The 15,309-nt window shown below is 47.7% G+C and overlaps 1 protein-coding gene across 1 annotated transcript in view; it reads right to left on the reverse strand.

The window, feature by feature from the left end:
- cdh23 (cadherin-related 23) overlaps positions 1 to 15,309 on the reverse strand; it is a 688,999-nt gene that overhangs the window by 230,760 nt on the left and 442,930 nt on the right. Inside the window, exons 14-15 of the mRNA XM_064931960.1 lie at positions 11,682 to 11,746; positions 11,295 to 11,532 (exon numbers count right to left, since the gene is read on the reverse strand). Of these exons, the coding sequence (XP_064788032.1) occupies positions 11,295 to 11,532; positions 11,682 to 11,746 (303 nt within the window). The remainder of the gene's footprint in view (positions 1 to 11,294; positions 11,533 to 11,681; positions 11,747 to 15,309) is intronic.

The following is a 15,309-nucleotide window of genomic DNA, read 5'->3' on the forward strand; positions in this document are numbered from 1 at the left end:
CTCGGCATACACATCACAGACAAACTGAATTGGTCCACTCACACAGACAGCATCGTGAAGAAGGCGCAGCAGCGCCTCTTCAACCTCAGGAGGCTGAAGAAATTCGGCTTGTCACCAAAAGCACTCACAAACTTCTACAGATGCACAATCGAGAGCAGGGGCTGTATCACCGCTTGGTACGGCAACTGCTCCGCCCTCAACCGTAAGGCTCTCCAGAGGGTAGTGAGGTCTGCACAACGCATCACCGAGGGCAAACTACCTGCCCTCCAGGACAACTACACCACCCGATGTTACAAGAAGGCCATAAAGATCATCAAGGACATCAACCACCCGAGCCACTGCCTGTTCACCCCGCTATCATCCAGAAGGCGAGGTCAGTACAGGTGCATCAAAGCTGGGACCGAGAGACTGAAAAACAGCTTCTATCTCAAGGCCATCAGACTGTTAAACAGCCACCACTAACATTGAGTGGCTGCTGCCAACACACTGACGCTGACTCAACTCCAGCCACTTTAATAATGGGAATTGATGGGAAATGATGTAAATATATCACTAGCCACTTTAAACAATGCTACCTTATATAATGTTACTTACCCTACATTATTCTTCTCATATGCATACGTATATACTGTACCATCGACTGCATCCTTATGTAATACATGTAATACATGTATCACTAGCCACTTTAACCATGCCACTTTGTTTACATACTCATCTCATATGTATATACTGTACTCGATACCATCTACTGTATCTTGCCTATGCTGCTCTGTACCATCACTCATTCATATATCCTTATGTACATATTCTTTATCCCCTTACACTGTGTATAAGACAGTAGTTTAGGAATTGTTAGTTAGATTACTTGTTGGTTATTACTGCATTGTCGGAACTAGAAGCACAAGCATTTCGCTACACTCGCATTAACATCTGCTAACCATGTGTATGTGACAAATAAAATTTGATTTGATTTGAACAGCTGGCAGTCATATTCACGGTCATTTTCAACCTCTCATTTGCCCAGTGTATAATCTCCACGTATGTGTCTTTTTGTCAAGCAAAACTTTTTGTGGAAGGTACTGCGCAGACCCCCTCGCTATACTTGTGCACATGACAGTAAAACTTGATACTCTTACTCTTTTGCTCCACTTTAACTTCCTCTTTTGGCTGCACAGTACCCCCCCCTCTCTCTCTCTCTCATATTTCCTCCCTCCTTCTCTCCCTCCCTCCTTCCCTTCTTCTTTTGGCTCCAGTATTTTCAGAGGCTTGGGAGTCCGGTCCTTGGCAAAACCAGAATTGCTGACACACTTTATGCTTGCTGGTTTCCCTTTTTCTCTTAGGCATCCTATTAATAACCAGTGTGTTTAAGGTTAGCTCTGTCTAATCAAACACAGCAAGTCGAGCGTTCAGTTCCCACTCACTCACACACACACACACACACACACACACACACACACACACACACACACACACACACACACACACACACACACACACACACACACATGGCAAATAAAGCATGGCAGGAGACCCTGTGACATGCCGGGCAGTATAGAGCCAAGTCAGGATCAAATGGCCAATAATTGGCTTTGTATGCATCCAAAATGGCACCCTATCCCCTATATAGTGCACTCCTTTTGACAAGGGTCAAATGGAGTACACAAATAGGGAATATGGTGCCATTTGGGAAGTAAGCTTTCTCTCCAGGGGGGTTAAGAGGAAACGCAGAGCCATCAGTTGCTATTACACCCCCTGACCTCTGACCTAACTGGAAACCTGACTAATAGGGGGCTGTAGAGAGATGGAGGTATAGGAGTTCTAACAGGAAGACAGAGTGGATAGCAGAGAGGGTGATGCAGACAGAGGTGTGTAACACACACAGTGACACACGTGTGTGTGTGTGAGAAAGTACATATGCATGCACAGCTATTGCTCGCCTGAGGTAGAGTATCTCATGATAAGCTGTAGACCACACTATCTACCTAGTGAGTTTTCATCTGTATTTTTCATAGCTGTTCACATACCACCACAGTCAGAGGCTGGCACTAAGACAGCATTGAATGAGCTGTATTCCACCATAAGCAAACAAGAAAATGCTCACCCAGAGGTGGGGCTCCTAGTAGCTTGGGAATTTAAAGCAGGGAAACTTAAATCCATTTTACCAAATTTCTCCGGACCTCCTATACTCCACACACAGATGCATACAAACTCTCCCTCACCCTCCATTTGGCAAATCTGACTATAGTTCTATCCTCCTGATTCCTGCTTCCAAGCAAAACTGACAGCAGGAAGCACCAGTGACTAGTGTCAGGATTTGGCCAGGGTTGTTCCGGGTTTTGGTCACTAGATGCCCCCATTGTGCTTTTTGACCTTATGTTTTTTCCCTTGTTCCCCATTATTATTTGCACCTGTACCTCGTTTTCCCCTGATTGTATTTAAACCCTTAGTTTCCCTCAGTTCTGTGCTCTGTGTTTGTATGTTAGCACCCAGCCCTAGTGTTCTGTGTTTTCCTGTCGATTCCGGTGGATGCTCTTGTGGAATTCTGTTTTTGTTTTTGAGTGTCTCTTGAGGCTTTTTTGTGCTATTCCTACCACCTTTTGGATTTGCCATTTTTGTATTTAAGGACTTCTCCTTTTTACTTTATTAAATACACCGTCTTAAGTACTGCTGTGTCTGCCTCATCTTCTGGGTTCTGCTGACTATTTGTGGCTCAGTTGGTTAAGTGACTGTTTCTCACTCCGGAGACCCAGGTTCGTAACCGGGTCCTGACAGAAACACAGAGCCAAAAATGAACCCAGAGGCAGCCAGTTCCCAGGACCTTTTGCCATGCTGTCCCACCACCAGGAGACTGTCCAACGCCACGAAGCCGCCCTGGTTCAGCAAGAGGCCTTAATGGCTAGACATTCTCATCTTCTGTCGGAGATGCTGACTTCCATTAAGCAAATATCTGATCGTCTTACCCCGGCAACAGTTCCCGTCCCAGTACCTCAGATTCACGTACCCATGGCAGTTAACCCCCTGGCTGAACCTCGTCTTCCACCTCCCCAACGGTTCTCAGGTGATCCAAGTGCTTGTAAAGGGTTTCTCACCCAATGTTCTCTCTCCTTTGAGCTACAATCCTCGTCGTTTCCCACCGACCGGTCTAAGATCGCTTATATCATCACCCTGCTGTCGGAAAAAGCCCTGGCCTGGGCTACTGCTGTGTGGGATGCCCATAGTTCCTGCTGTGCCAGCTACTCTGCCTTTGCTGAGGAATTCAAACGAGTGTTTCAAGACCCAAGCAGTGGTTCTGACTCAGCCAAACAGCTCCTGACTCTCCACCAAGGTTGGCGCAGCGTGACGGACTATGCCATCCAGTTCCGCACGGTGGCAGCAGCAAGTGGCTGGAACAACGAGGCGCTCACGGTGTGCTTTCTGAAAGGCCTTTCCGACACTATCCAAGATGAACTGGCCACTCGGGAACCACCGGACAATCTCGAGTCCCTGATCAAGTTGGCCTCACGCATTGACCAGCGTCTGAGAGAGAGAACTCAACCGTAGACCTCTAACCCCTATCAGTCCCAGCTCCGAGTCCCCACCTTTATCCTCGCTGGCTCCATCGGAACCCATGCAGATTGGACGCATCTCCCAGGCTGAGAGAGACCGCCGGATGAGGGAGCGACGCTGTCTATATTGCGGCAAACCGGGCCATTTCCGTTCCACGTGTCCCGGGCTCCAGGGAAACGCTCTGTCGCGTACAGACCGGGGGGAACTGTAACGGGAAACATAACCTCCTCCCATCCGTCCAACTCCCGTCTGCTCATTCCAGTCACCCTCTCCTGGGACAACCACAAGCTTCACCTTCAATCCTTGGTAGACTCTGGAGCCGCAGGTAACTTCATGGATGGTGTCTGGGCGAAGGAGAATGGCGTTCCCTCTGAACCTCTAAGTGAACCCATGAGGGTCACTACATTGGATGGAAGCCCTTTGGGATCTGGACTTGTCACTCATGTCACTACCTCCTTGCGACTTTCAGTTTCACAACACCAGGAATTGATGAACTTTCATTTGATCTCCTGTTCCGAGTTCCCTCTCATCCTTGGATACCCCTGGCTTCACAGCCATAACCCTCACATCGACTGGTCTGTGGGCACTATCAAGCAGTGGGGTCCTACGTGCCAAGCTACTTGTATTTTCCAGAATTCCCCGAGTTCTACTCCCGAGTCTTTAGAATCCATCGACCTGACCCGAGTTCCCGAGTGTTACCATGACCTCAAACTGGTGTTTAGCAAACAGAGGGCCACCATGCTACCACCCCATAGACCTTACGATTGCCCCATCGACCTGTTTCCGGGCACTTGCCCCCCAGGGGTCGGATCTTTTCCCTATCTCCACCCGAACGAGCTGCTATGGATACCTACATCAAGGACGCTCTGGAAGCAGGCCTCATGCGTCCATCCACCTCCCCGGCGGGAGCAGGGTTTTTCTTTGTGGCCAAGAAAGACGGTGGATTACGTCCTTGCATCGACTACCGGGGACTCAATGCCATAACCGTCCGTAACCGTTACCCGCTACCCCTTATGGCCACAGCCTTCGAGCTGCTCCAGGAAGCAGTTGTTTTCACTAAGCTTGACCTGCGGAACGCATACCATCTTGTGCGGATCAGACCTGGTGACGAGTGGAAGACCGCTTTCAACACGCCTACTGGTCACTATGAATACTTGGTGATGCCCTTCGGCCTGACCAACGCCCCAGCGGTGTTCCAAGCGCTCATAAACGATGTGCTTAGGGATATGCTTAACATATTTGTGTTCGTTTACTTGGATGACATCCTCATCTTTTCGAGCTCCCTTCAAGAACACACTAAGCATGTCAGACAAGTACTCAAACGCCTCCTGGACAGCCATCTGTACGTTAAGCCGGAAAAATGTGAATTCCATTCATCCCGAGTACAATTCCTGGGATTTGTAGTGGAACCCGGTCGAGTCCAAATGGACCCCAGGAAGGTAGGGGCGGTAGCGGATTGGCCCACCCCCAAATCCGTTAAGGAAGTTCAGCGTTTCCTGGGCTTCACAAACTTTTACCGCAAGTTCATCAAGAACTTCAGCTTGGTGGCAGCCCCTCTCTCAGCTTTAACCAAGGGTGGCAATGCAAGGTTTTTGTGGGGAAGAGAAGCTGAGACGGCCTTCCAAGGACTCAAGCAGCGCGTTCTCTCTGCTCCCATCCTGATACTACCGACTACGGATGAACCATTTGTGGTGGAGGTAGACGCATCAGAGGTTGGTGTTGGAGCTGTCCGGTTGACAACTCCATTGTGTCCTCCTCCCAGAGCGCTAAGAACCTTGGCGTGATCCTGGACAACACCCTGTCGTTCTAAACCAACATCATGGCGGTGGCCCGTTCCTGTAGGTTCATGCTCTACAACATCCGCAGAGTACGACCCTGCCTCACACAGGAAGCGGCGCAGGTCCTAATCCAGGCACTTGTCATCTCCCGTCTGGATTACTGCAACTCGCTGTTGGCTGGGCTCCCTGCCTGTGCCATTAAACCCCTACAACTCATCCAGAACGCCGCAGCCCGTCTGGTGTTCAACCTTCCCAAGTTCTCTCACGTCACCCCGCTCCTCCGCTCTCTCCACTGGCTTCCAGTTGAAGCTCGCATCCGCTACAAGACCATGGTGCTTGCCTACGGAGCTGTGAGGGGAACGGCACCGCAGTACCTCCAGGCTCTGATCAGGCCCTACACCCAAGCAAGGGCACTGCGTTCATCCACCTCTGGCCTGCTCGCCTCCCTACCATTGAGGAAGTACAGTTCCCGCTCAGCCCAGTCAAAACTGTTCGCTGCTCTGGCCCCCCAATGGTGGAACAAACTCCCTCACGACGCCAGGACAGCGGAGTCAATCACCACCTTCCGGAGACACCTGAAACCCCACCTCTTCAAGGAATACCTAGGATAGGATAAGTAATCCTTCTCACCCCCCCTTAATGATTTAGATGCACTATTGTAAAGTGGCTGTTCCACTGGATGTCAGAAGGTGAATTCACCAATTTGTAAGTCGCTCTGGATAAGAGCGTCTGCTAAATGACTTAAATGTGTGTTAAATGTCCTGTCTCAGAGGGGTGAAAACAAGAAGCTTCATCCGTGCGCTTTCTTCTCACACCGGCTTACCCCGACTGAGAGGAACTACGATGTGGGGGATCGTGAACTCCTAGCGGTTAAGATGGCATTGAAGGAATGGAGACACTGGCTCGAGGGGGCTTCTCACCCGTTTCAAGTGCTTACGGACCACAAAAATCTGGAGTATATCCAGCAGGCGAAGCGGTTGAACTCTAGACAAGCTAGATGGTCTCTTTTCTTCAATCGATTCCAGTTTATCCTCACCTATCGGCCCGGGTCGAAGAATCTCAAACCGGATGCCCTGTCCCGAGTCTACGCTCCTGCCATTCGAGATGACACGGACATGCCTGTCCTTCCTGCTGCTAAGATTGTGGCTCCGATCTCGTGGCAAGTTGAGGATACCGTGAGACGTGCTCAAGCTAGCGAACCGGACCCGAAAGGAGGACCTGCCAATCGGTTGTTTGTCCCCAAGGCAGTGAGGACTCAGGTCCTTCTGTGGGGGCACTCCTCTCGCCTCACCTGTCATCCGGGCGTAGGTCGCACCTTGGAGTTCATCCAGCGTAAGTTCTGGTGGCCTACCATAAGAGAAGACGTTGCCACTTTCGTCAATGCCTGTCCCGTGTGCTGCCAGGGCAAATCTTCTCACCTCCGTCCTCAAGGACTCCTTCACCCTTTACCTGTTCCCCACAGACCCTGGTCCCATATCTCATTGGACTTTATTACTGGACTTCCTCCATCCCATGGCAATACTACTATCCTAGTCATAATCGACAGGTTTTCAAAGGCGGCCAGGTTTGTCCCTCTGACTAAGTTACCTTCTGCCAAGGAAACGGCTGAGTTGGTAATTAATCATGTGTTCCGAGTCTTCGGCATTCCTCAAGATATGGTTTCTGACAGAGGTCCCCAGTTCGCCTCAAGGTTTTGGAAGGCCTTCTGCCAACTCATGGGGGCTTCTGCCAGTCTATCTTCAGGGTACCATCCAGAGTCCAACGGCCAAACAGAGAGGATGAATCAAGAGCTGGAAACCACCCTCCGATGTATGACTCGTGACAACCCGTCCACATGGTCATCCTTTATTGTTTGGGCCGAATACGCACACAACACCTTGCGCTCCTCCTCCACTGGTATGTCCCCGCACGAGTGTCAGTTTGGCTATGCTCCTCCATTGTTCCCGGACCAGGAGGCAGAAGTCAGAGTGCCTTCAGCCTTGAAGTTCGTCAGACGCTGTCGGCTTATGTGGAGGAAGACCCGTCTTAATCTTATGCGTTCCTCACAGAGGTACCAACAACAAGCCAACAGACGTCGCCGTCCCGGGCCTACCCTGCGCCCCGGCCAGAGAGTCTGGCTCTCCACAAGAAACTTACCTCTATGGGTGGAGTCTCGCAAGCTGTCCCAAAAATACATCAGTCCCTTCAAGGTTGCCAGGAGAGTTAACCCAGTTTCTTATCGCCTACACTTACCCAGATCCCTTAAGATTAATCCCACATTTCACATTTCATTGTTAAAACCTGTTGTTTTTTCTCCCCTTGTCCCGGCAGACAGACCTCCCCCTCCGCCTCGTGTCATTGGAGGCCAGCCGGCTTATACCGTCCATCGGATACTGGATTCCCGCCGGGTGCAGTGGTCCTGGCAGTATCTGGTGGACTGGGAAGGCTACGGTCCCGAGGAGCGCTCCTGGGTTCCTGCCAAAGACATCCTGGACCCTGACCTCATTCGTCAGTTCAGGGCCCTCCACCCTGAGAGAGCTGGTAGGAACGTCAGGAGCCGTTCCTAGGGGGGGGATTCTGTCAGGATTTGGCCAGGGTTGTTCCGGGTTTTGGTCACTAGATGCCCCCATTGTGCTTTTTGACCTTAGGTTTTTTCCCTTGTTCCCCATTATTATTTGCACCTGTACCTCGTTTCCCTGATTGTATTTAAACCCTTAGTTTCCCTCAGTTCTGTGCTCTGTGTTTGTATGTTAGCACCCAGCCCTAGTGTTCTGTGTTTTCCTGTCGATTCCGGTGGATGCTCTTGTGGAATTCTGTTTTTGTTTTTGAGTGTCTCTTGAGGCTTTTTTGTGCTATTCCTACCACCTTTTGGATTTGCCATTTTTGTATTTAAGGACTTCTCCTTTTTACTTTATTAAATACACCGTCTTAAGTACTGCTGTGTCTGCCTCATCTTCTGGGTTCTGCTGACTATTCGTGGCTCAGTTGGTTAAGTGACTGTTTCTCACTCCGGAGACCCAGGTTCGTAAACGGGTCCTGACAACTAGATCAATAAAAAAGTGGCCAGATGAAGCAGATGCTAAGCTACAGGACTGTTTTGCTAGCAAAGACTGGAATATGTTCCGGGATACCTCCGATGGCATTGAGGAGTACACCACATCAGTCAGTGGGTTCATAAATAAGTGTATTGATGACGTCATCCCCACTGTGACCGTATGTACATACCCCAACCAGAAGCCATGGATTATAGGCAGCATCCGTAAGGAGTTAATGGCTAGACCTGCCGCTATCAAGGAGCGGGACTCTATCCTGGAAGCTTATAAGAAATCCTGCTATACCCTCTGATGAACCATCAAACAGGCAAAGCGTTAATACAGGACTAAGATGGAATCATACTACACCGGATCTGACGCTCGTCAGATGTGGCAGGGCTTGCAAACCATTACTGACTACAAACGGAAGCACAGCCGAGAGCTGCCCAAGTGACACAAGTCAACCAGATGAGCTAAACTACTTCTATGCTCGTTTCGAGGCAAATAACACTGAAACATGTATGAGAGCACCAGATGTTCTGGAAGACCTGTGTGATCAAGGTCTCTGTAGCCGATGTGAGTAAAACCTTTAACCTCTCTGGGATATGTGGGATGCAGAGCGCCAAATTAAAATAAATTACTATAAAAATCAAACTTTCATGAAATCACACATGCAAGATAGCAAATTAAAGCTACAGTTGTTGTGAATCAAGCCAACCTGACAGATTTCAAAAAGGCTTTTCGGCAAAACATAGAGAGAGAAACATATTTCAACCCTGCAGGCGCGACACGAAAAGCAGAAATAAAAATATAATTCATGCCTTACCTTTGATGAGCTTCTTTTGTTGGCACTCCAATATGTACCATAAACATCACAATTGGTCCTTTTGTTCGATTAATTCCGTCCATATATATCCAAAATGTCCATTTATTTGGCGCGTTTGATCCAGAAAAACACCGGTTCCAATTTGCGCAATGTGACTACAAAATATCTCAAAAGTTACCTGTAAACTTTGCCAAAACATTTCAAAATACTTTTGTAATACAACTTTAGGTATTTTTTAATGTAAATAATTGATAAACACTAAGGTAACTGGCCTAAATGACTACTGACCCGTAGCAGGTCAGAGACCTGGCCGTGTGGTGCCAGGACAACAACCTATCCCTCAACGTGATCAAGACAAAGGAGATGATTGTGGATGACATGAAAAAGAGGATCGAGCGTAGCCCCATTCTCAACAAACTAACATAGTCCAAGCATGCCAAGACTGTCGTGAAGAGGGCACAACGAAACCTATTCCCCCTCAGGAGACTGAAAAGATTTGGCATGGGTCCTCAGATCCTCAAAATGTTCTGCAGCTGCACCATCGAGAGCATCCTGACTGGTTGCATCACTGCCTGGTATGGCAACTGCTCAGCCTCCGACCGCAAGGCACTACAGAGGGTAGTGCGAACGGCCCAGTGCATCACTGGGACAAAGCTTCCAGGACCTCTATACCAGGCAGTGTCAGAGGATGGCCCTAAAAATTGTCAAAGACTCCTCTCTGATGTAGTCATCATGCATAGTCACTTCAATAACACTACCTACATGTACATACTACCTCAACTAACCGGTGCCCCCGTACATTGACTCTGTACCCCCCTGTATATAGTCTCACTATTGTTGTTTTACTGCTGCTCTTTCATTACTTGTTACTTTTATCTCTTATTCTTGTCCTTATTTTTTGAAATTGCGTTGTTGGTTGGGGGCTCATAAGAAAGCATTTCACTGTAAGGTCCACCACTGTTGTATTCGGCGCATGTGACTAATACAATTGGATTTGATGTGTACATGCACACATGCACACGTGCAGGCAGCCACCCATGCACGCACACACAACAATACAAACACAAAGACAAACACACATGCACACAGACACAGACCACTTAAACTGTAAGTTAAATTGAAGAGGGCAATCAGCATGGGTGAAAGATTAAGAAAGAATTGACATCAAAGCCAGAGTCTACTTGATATCGAGCTCAAGAGGTATCCTTTGGTATCACAACCTAAACCTCGTCCCATCACGAAGTGCTTTGAAATGCTGGTTATGGCACACATCAACTCCATCATCCCAGACACCCTGGACCCATTCCAATTTGCATACCGCCCCAACAGATCCATAGACAACCTAATCTCAATTGCGCTCTACACTGCCCTCACCCACCTAGATAAGAAGCATACCTACGTGAGAATGATGTCCATTGTCTACAACTCAGCTTTCAACACCATAGTCCCCTCCAAGGTTGTCACCAAGCCTGGGACCCTGGGACTGAAAACCTCCCTCTGCAACTGGATCCTGGACTTCCTGATAGGCCGACCCCAGGTGGTGAGGGTAGGCAACATCACCTCCGCCACACTGACCCTCAACACAGGGGCCCCACAGGGTTGTGTGCTTAGTCCCTTCCTGTACTCGCTGTTCACCAATGACTACATGGCCAGGCATGACGCCAACACCATCATCAAGTTTGCTGACGACACGACAGTGCGAGGCCTGATCACTGGCGATGATGAGACAGCCTAAAGGGAGGAGGTCAGTGACCTGGAAGTGTGGTGCCAGGACAACAACCTCTCCCTCAACGTCAGTAAAACCAACAAGATGATCGTGGACTACAGGAAATGGGGGGATGAGCATGCCCTCATCCACATCGACAGGGCTGCATTGGAGTGGGTCGACAGCTTCTAGTTCCTCGGTGTCCAAATCACTAAGGACTTAAATTAGTCCACACACAAGCAACGCTCTTCTGCCCTGGTGTGTGTGCGTATTTGTGTCTGTCTGTCTGTCTGTCTGTCTGTCTGTCTGTCTGTCTGTCTGTCTGTCTGTCTGTCTGTCTGTCTGTCTGTCTGTCTGTCTGTCTGTCTGTCTGTCTGTCTATTTGTGTGTGTGTGTGTGTGTTTGTATGTGTGTGTGTTATAACTTACCCTGACTCGGGCCACCTGCTGTGTGGTCTGTTCATTCTCTCTCAGAGAACCCATGTATACCTCCTTCTGAAAGAGTGGTGTGTTGTCGTTGACATCCAGCACGTTGACCCTCAGCCTGCCCGTGGTCTCTTCTCCACCCCCATCCCGGGCCAGCACGGTCAGGGTGAACCGACGCATCAGCTCGTAGTCCAGATTTCCCCTCAGACTCACCCATCCCGTCTCAGCATCCAACAAAAACCTGGGTGAGGGGCATGTGACAGGACAATAAGAAACTCCATCATTCAATAGATGAGACTTATTTCATTTTTAATCATGCATATTGATTGAGAAAAGGTGGGACAGTTAATTTATATGGTGTCTTAGTCAGTGTATTTAGGTGTGTCTTACTGGTCAGGCTCGTCACTGAAGTAGTACCGCACGGCCCCAAATGTGCCAAAGTCACCGTCTATGGCCTGAGGAGAGGGGAGGAAATTTTATTATTTAATGTTTGTATGTGTGTATGTAGATTGTAGCGAGAGGAAAGGGGCAAGGTACCAGCAGTCTTTGGGTGACAGTGACACTCTACAGTACACCATTTAAAAACCCTAGGCTGAATCCAAAATGGCACCCTATATAGTGCACTACTTTTGGCCAGAACCCTATATGGCAAAGTGGAGCGCTATAAATGGAATGGGGTGCTATTTGACTGTGGTATTGTATTCCCTTAAAACAAGTTGAAGAACAATAAATAAAGTGCAAATCGCATTCTGGTGAAGCAGCTGTGAATGCAATAAAATACATAAAACATCAGAATAAAAACAGCATGGTTTAGTTTGGTCATCCTTCCCTGACTGATATCTGTATTCTTTAAAGCTACAGTCTAACACTGACAAAGGTGCTTCAAATAAATACTGATTAAGGGTTTGAATACTTATTTAAATGTGATATTTCAGTTTTTGCAAAAATGTCTAAAAACCTGTTTTGCCTTGAAATTATGGGGTATTGGGTGTAGATTGATGAGGGGAAAAAACGATTTAATACGTTTTAGATTAGGGCTGTAACGTAATAAATTCAAGGGGTCTGAAAACTTTCCGAATGCACTGTGGCTGAGGGATGGGGCTAAGAAATGTAACCTCTATCCAATTCATAGACAGCGCTCTAGATGCAGTCCATGACATCCACGTGATAGCATTAAACAAATGTGGAAGCTATACACTGTTTCTTTTACATGTAAACAATGGAGTAATAAAATCATATTTTTTTGGCAATAGAGTAAGAAACGTGTGGTTAGCTCATGAGACATTAATAAGTTATATTCTTCAAGATTCAATGGGTATATATTTAAGGCCCAATGCAGCTGTTATTATATCAATATCAAATAATTTTGGGTAACAAATCAAATTTTATTGGTCACATACACATGGTTAGCAGATGTTAATGCGAGTATAGCGAAATGCTTGTGCTTCTAGTTCCAACAGTGCAGTAATATCTAACAAGTACTCTAAATTCCCCAACAACTACCTATTACACACAGATCTAAAGGGGTGAATGAGAATATGTACATATAAGTATGTGGATGAGCGATGGCCGAGCGGCATAGGCAAGGTGCAAAATATGGTATAAAATACATGTGAAATGAGTAATGTAAGATATGTACACATTATTAAAGTGCCATTACTTAAAGTGTCAAGGTTTAAAGTGACTAGTGATCCATTTATTAAAGTGGCCAGTAATTGGGTCTCAATGTAGGCAGCAGCCTCTCTGAGTTAGTGATTGCTGTTTAGCAGTCTGATGGCTTTGAGGTCAAAGCTGTTTTTTAGTCTCTCGGTCCCAGCATTGATGCACCTGTACTGAACTTGCCTTCTGGATGGTAACGGTGTGAACAGGCAGTGGCTCGGGTGGTTGTTGTCCTTGATGATTTTTTTGGCCTTCCTGTGACATCGGGTGCTGTAGGTGTCATGGGGGGCAGGTAGTTTGCCCCCGGTGATGTATTCTGCAGACCGCACAACCCTCTGGAGAGCCTTGCGGTTGAGGGCGGTGCAGTTGCCGTACCAGACTGTGATACAGCCTGACAGCATGCTCTCGATTGTGCATCTATATAAGTTTGTTAGAAGAGTTTTGGGTGAGAAGCCATTTCTTCATCCTCCGGAGGTTGAAGAGACTTTGTTGCACCTTCTTCACCACACTGTCTGTGTGGGTGGACAATTTCAGTTTGTCTGTGATGTGTATGCCGAGGAAAGTATAACTTTACACCTTCTCCACTGTCCCTTTGATGTGGATAGTGGGTGCTCCCTCTGCTGTTTTCTGAAGTCCTTTAATTTATTTCCTTTAATTTGTTGATGTTGACTGAGAGGTTGTTTTCCTGACACCATACTCTGTGTGCCCTCACCTCCTCCCTGTAGGCTGTCTCATCGTTAATGGTAATCAAGCCCACTACTGTTGTGTCATCTGCAAACTTGATGCATGGCCACGCTGTCGTGGGTGAACAGGGAGTACAGGAGGGGGCTGAGCACGCACACTTGTGGGGCCCCAGGGTTGAGGATCAGCGAAGTGGAGATGTTGTTTCCTACATTCACCACCTGGGGACGGCCCAGGACCCAATTGCACAGGGCCTCCAGCTTGATGATGAGCTTGGAGCCTACTATGGTGTGCTATGGGGGTGAGCTGTAGTCAATGAACAGCATTCTTACATTCCTTTTGTCCAGATGGGATAGGGCAGTGTGCAGTAAAATGGTGATTGCGTTGTCTGCGGACCGGTATGCAAACTGATGTGGGTCTAGTGTGGCCGGTATGGTGGAAGTGATATGATCATTGACTAGTCTCTCAAAGTACTTTATGAGGACAGAAGTGAGTGCTACCGGGCGGTAGTCATTTAGTTCAGTTATATTTGCCTTCTTGGGTACAGGAACAATGGCAGCCAGGGGCGGAAGGTAGTCTAGAGGTTAGAGCGTTGGGTCAGTAACCGAAAGGTTGCTGGATTGAATCCTCAAGCTGACAAGGTAAAAATGTGTTGTTTTGCCCCTGAACAAGGCAGTTAACCCACTGTTCCCCGGTAGGCTGTCATTGTAAATAAGAATTTGTTCTTAATTTACTGACTTACCTAGTCAAATAAAGGTTCAATAAAAAAATGTAATATAATGATCTTGAAGCATGTAGGGACAACATACTGGGATAGGGAGCAATTGAATATGTCCTTAAACTGGCCTACATATGCTCTAAAGATGCGGCTTGCGATGCAGTCTGGGCCAGCAGCCTTGAGGTTGTTGACACGTTTAAATGTTTTACTCACGGCGACCATGGAGAAGGGGGGGGTGGTGGACTCCTTGTTAGCGGGCCACGATGATGGCACTGTATTCTCAAAGTGGGAAATGAAGGTGTTTAGTTTGTCTAGAAGCGTGACGTCAGTGTCCGTGATGTGGCTGGTTTTCTTTTTGTAGTTCATGATTTCCTGTAGACCCTGCCACATATGTCTTGTGTCTGAGCTGTTGAATTGCGACTCCACCTTGTCCCTGTTCGTGCATTCAGTTTCAATGCCACCATCCATCCACAGTTTCTGGTTAGGGTAGGTTTTAATAGTCACAGTGGGTAGAACATGTCCAACGCACTTTTTTATAAACTCCCTCACAGAGTCAGCATATAGGTCGATGTTGTTCTCTGAGGCTAATCAGAACATCGAAACAATCGTAAAGCGTGGCTTCCGGTTGGTCAGAACAGCGTTGAATGGTTCTCGTCACTGGTACATCCCGTTTGAGTTTCTGCCTATATAACGGTAGGAGCAAGATGGCTTCGTGGTTGGATTTGCCAAAAGGAGGGTGGAGGAGGGCTTTGTATGCATTGCGGAAGTTAGAGTAGCAGTGCTCGAGTGTATTACCCCTGCGCGTAGTGTAATCAATATGCTGATAAAATTTGGGTAGCCTTTTTCTCAAATATTTTTTGTAAACTTCTTGAGTGTAGGGGGCAGGATTTTCATTTTTGGCACAAAAAAACATACCCATTTGAAACTGCCTACTTCTCAGGCCCAGAAAGTAGAATATGC

Source organism: Oncorhynchus masou, chromosome 23 (genome assembly GCF_036934945.1).
Source record: "Oncorhynchus masou masou isolate Uvic2021 chromosome 23, UVic_Omas_1.1, whole genome shotgun sequence".
NCBI classification, from domain to species: Eukaryota; Metazoa; Chordata; class Actinopteri; order Salmoniformes; family Salmonidae; genus Oncorhynchus; species Oncorhynchus masou.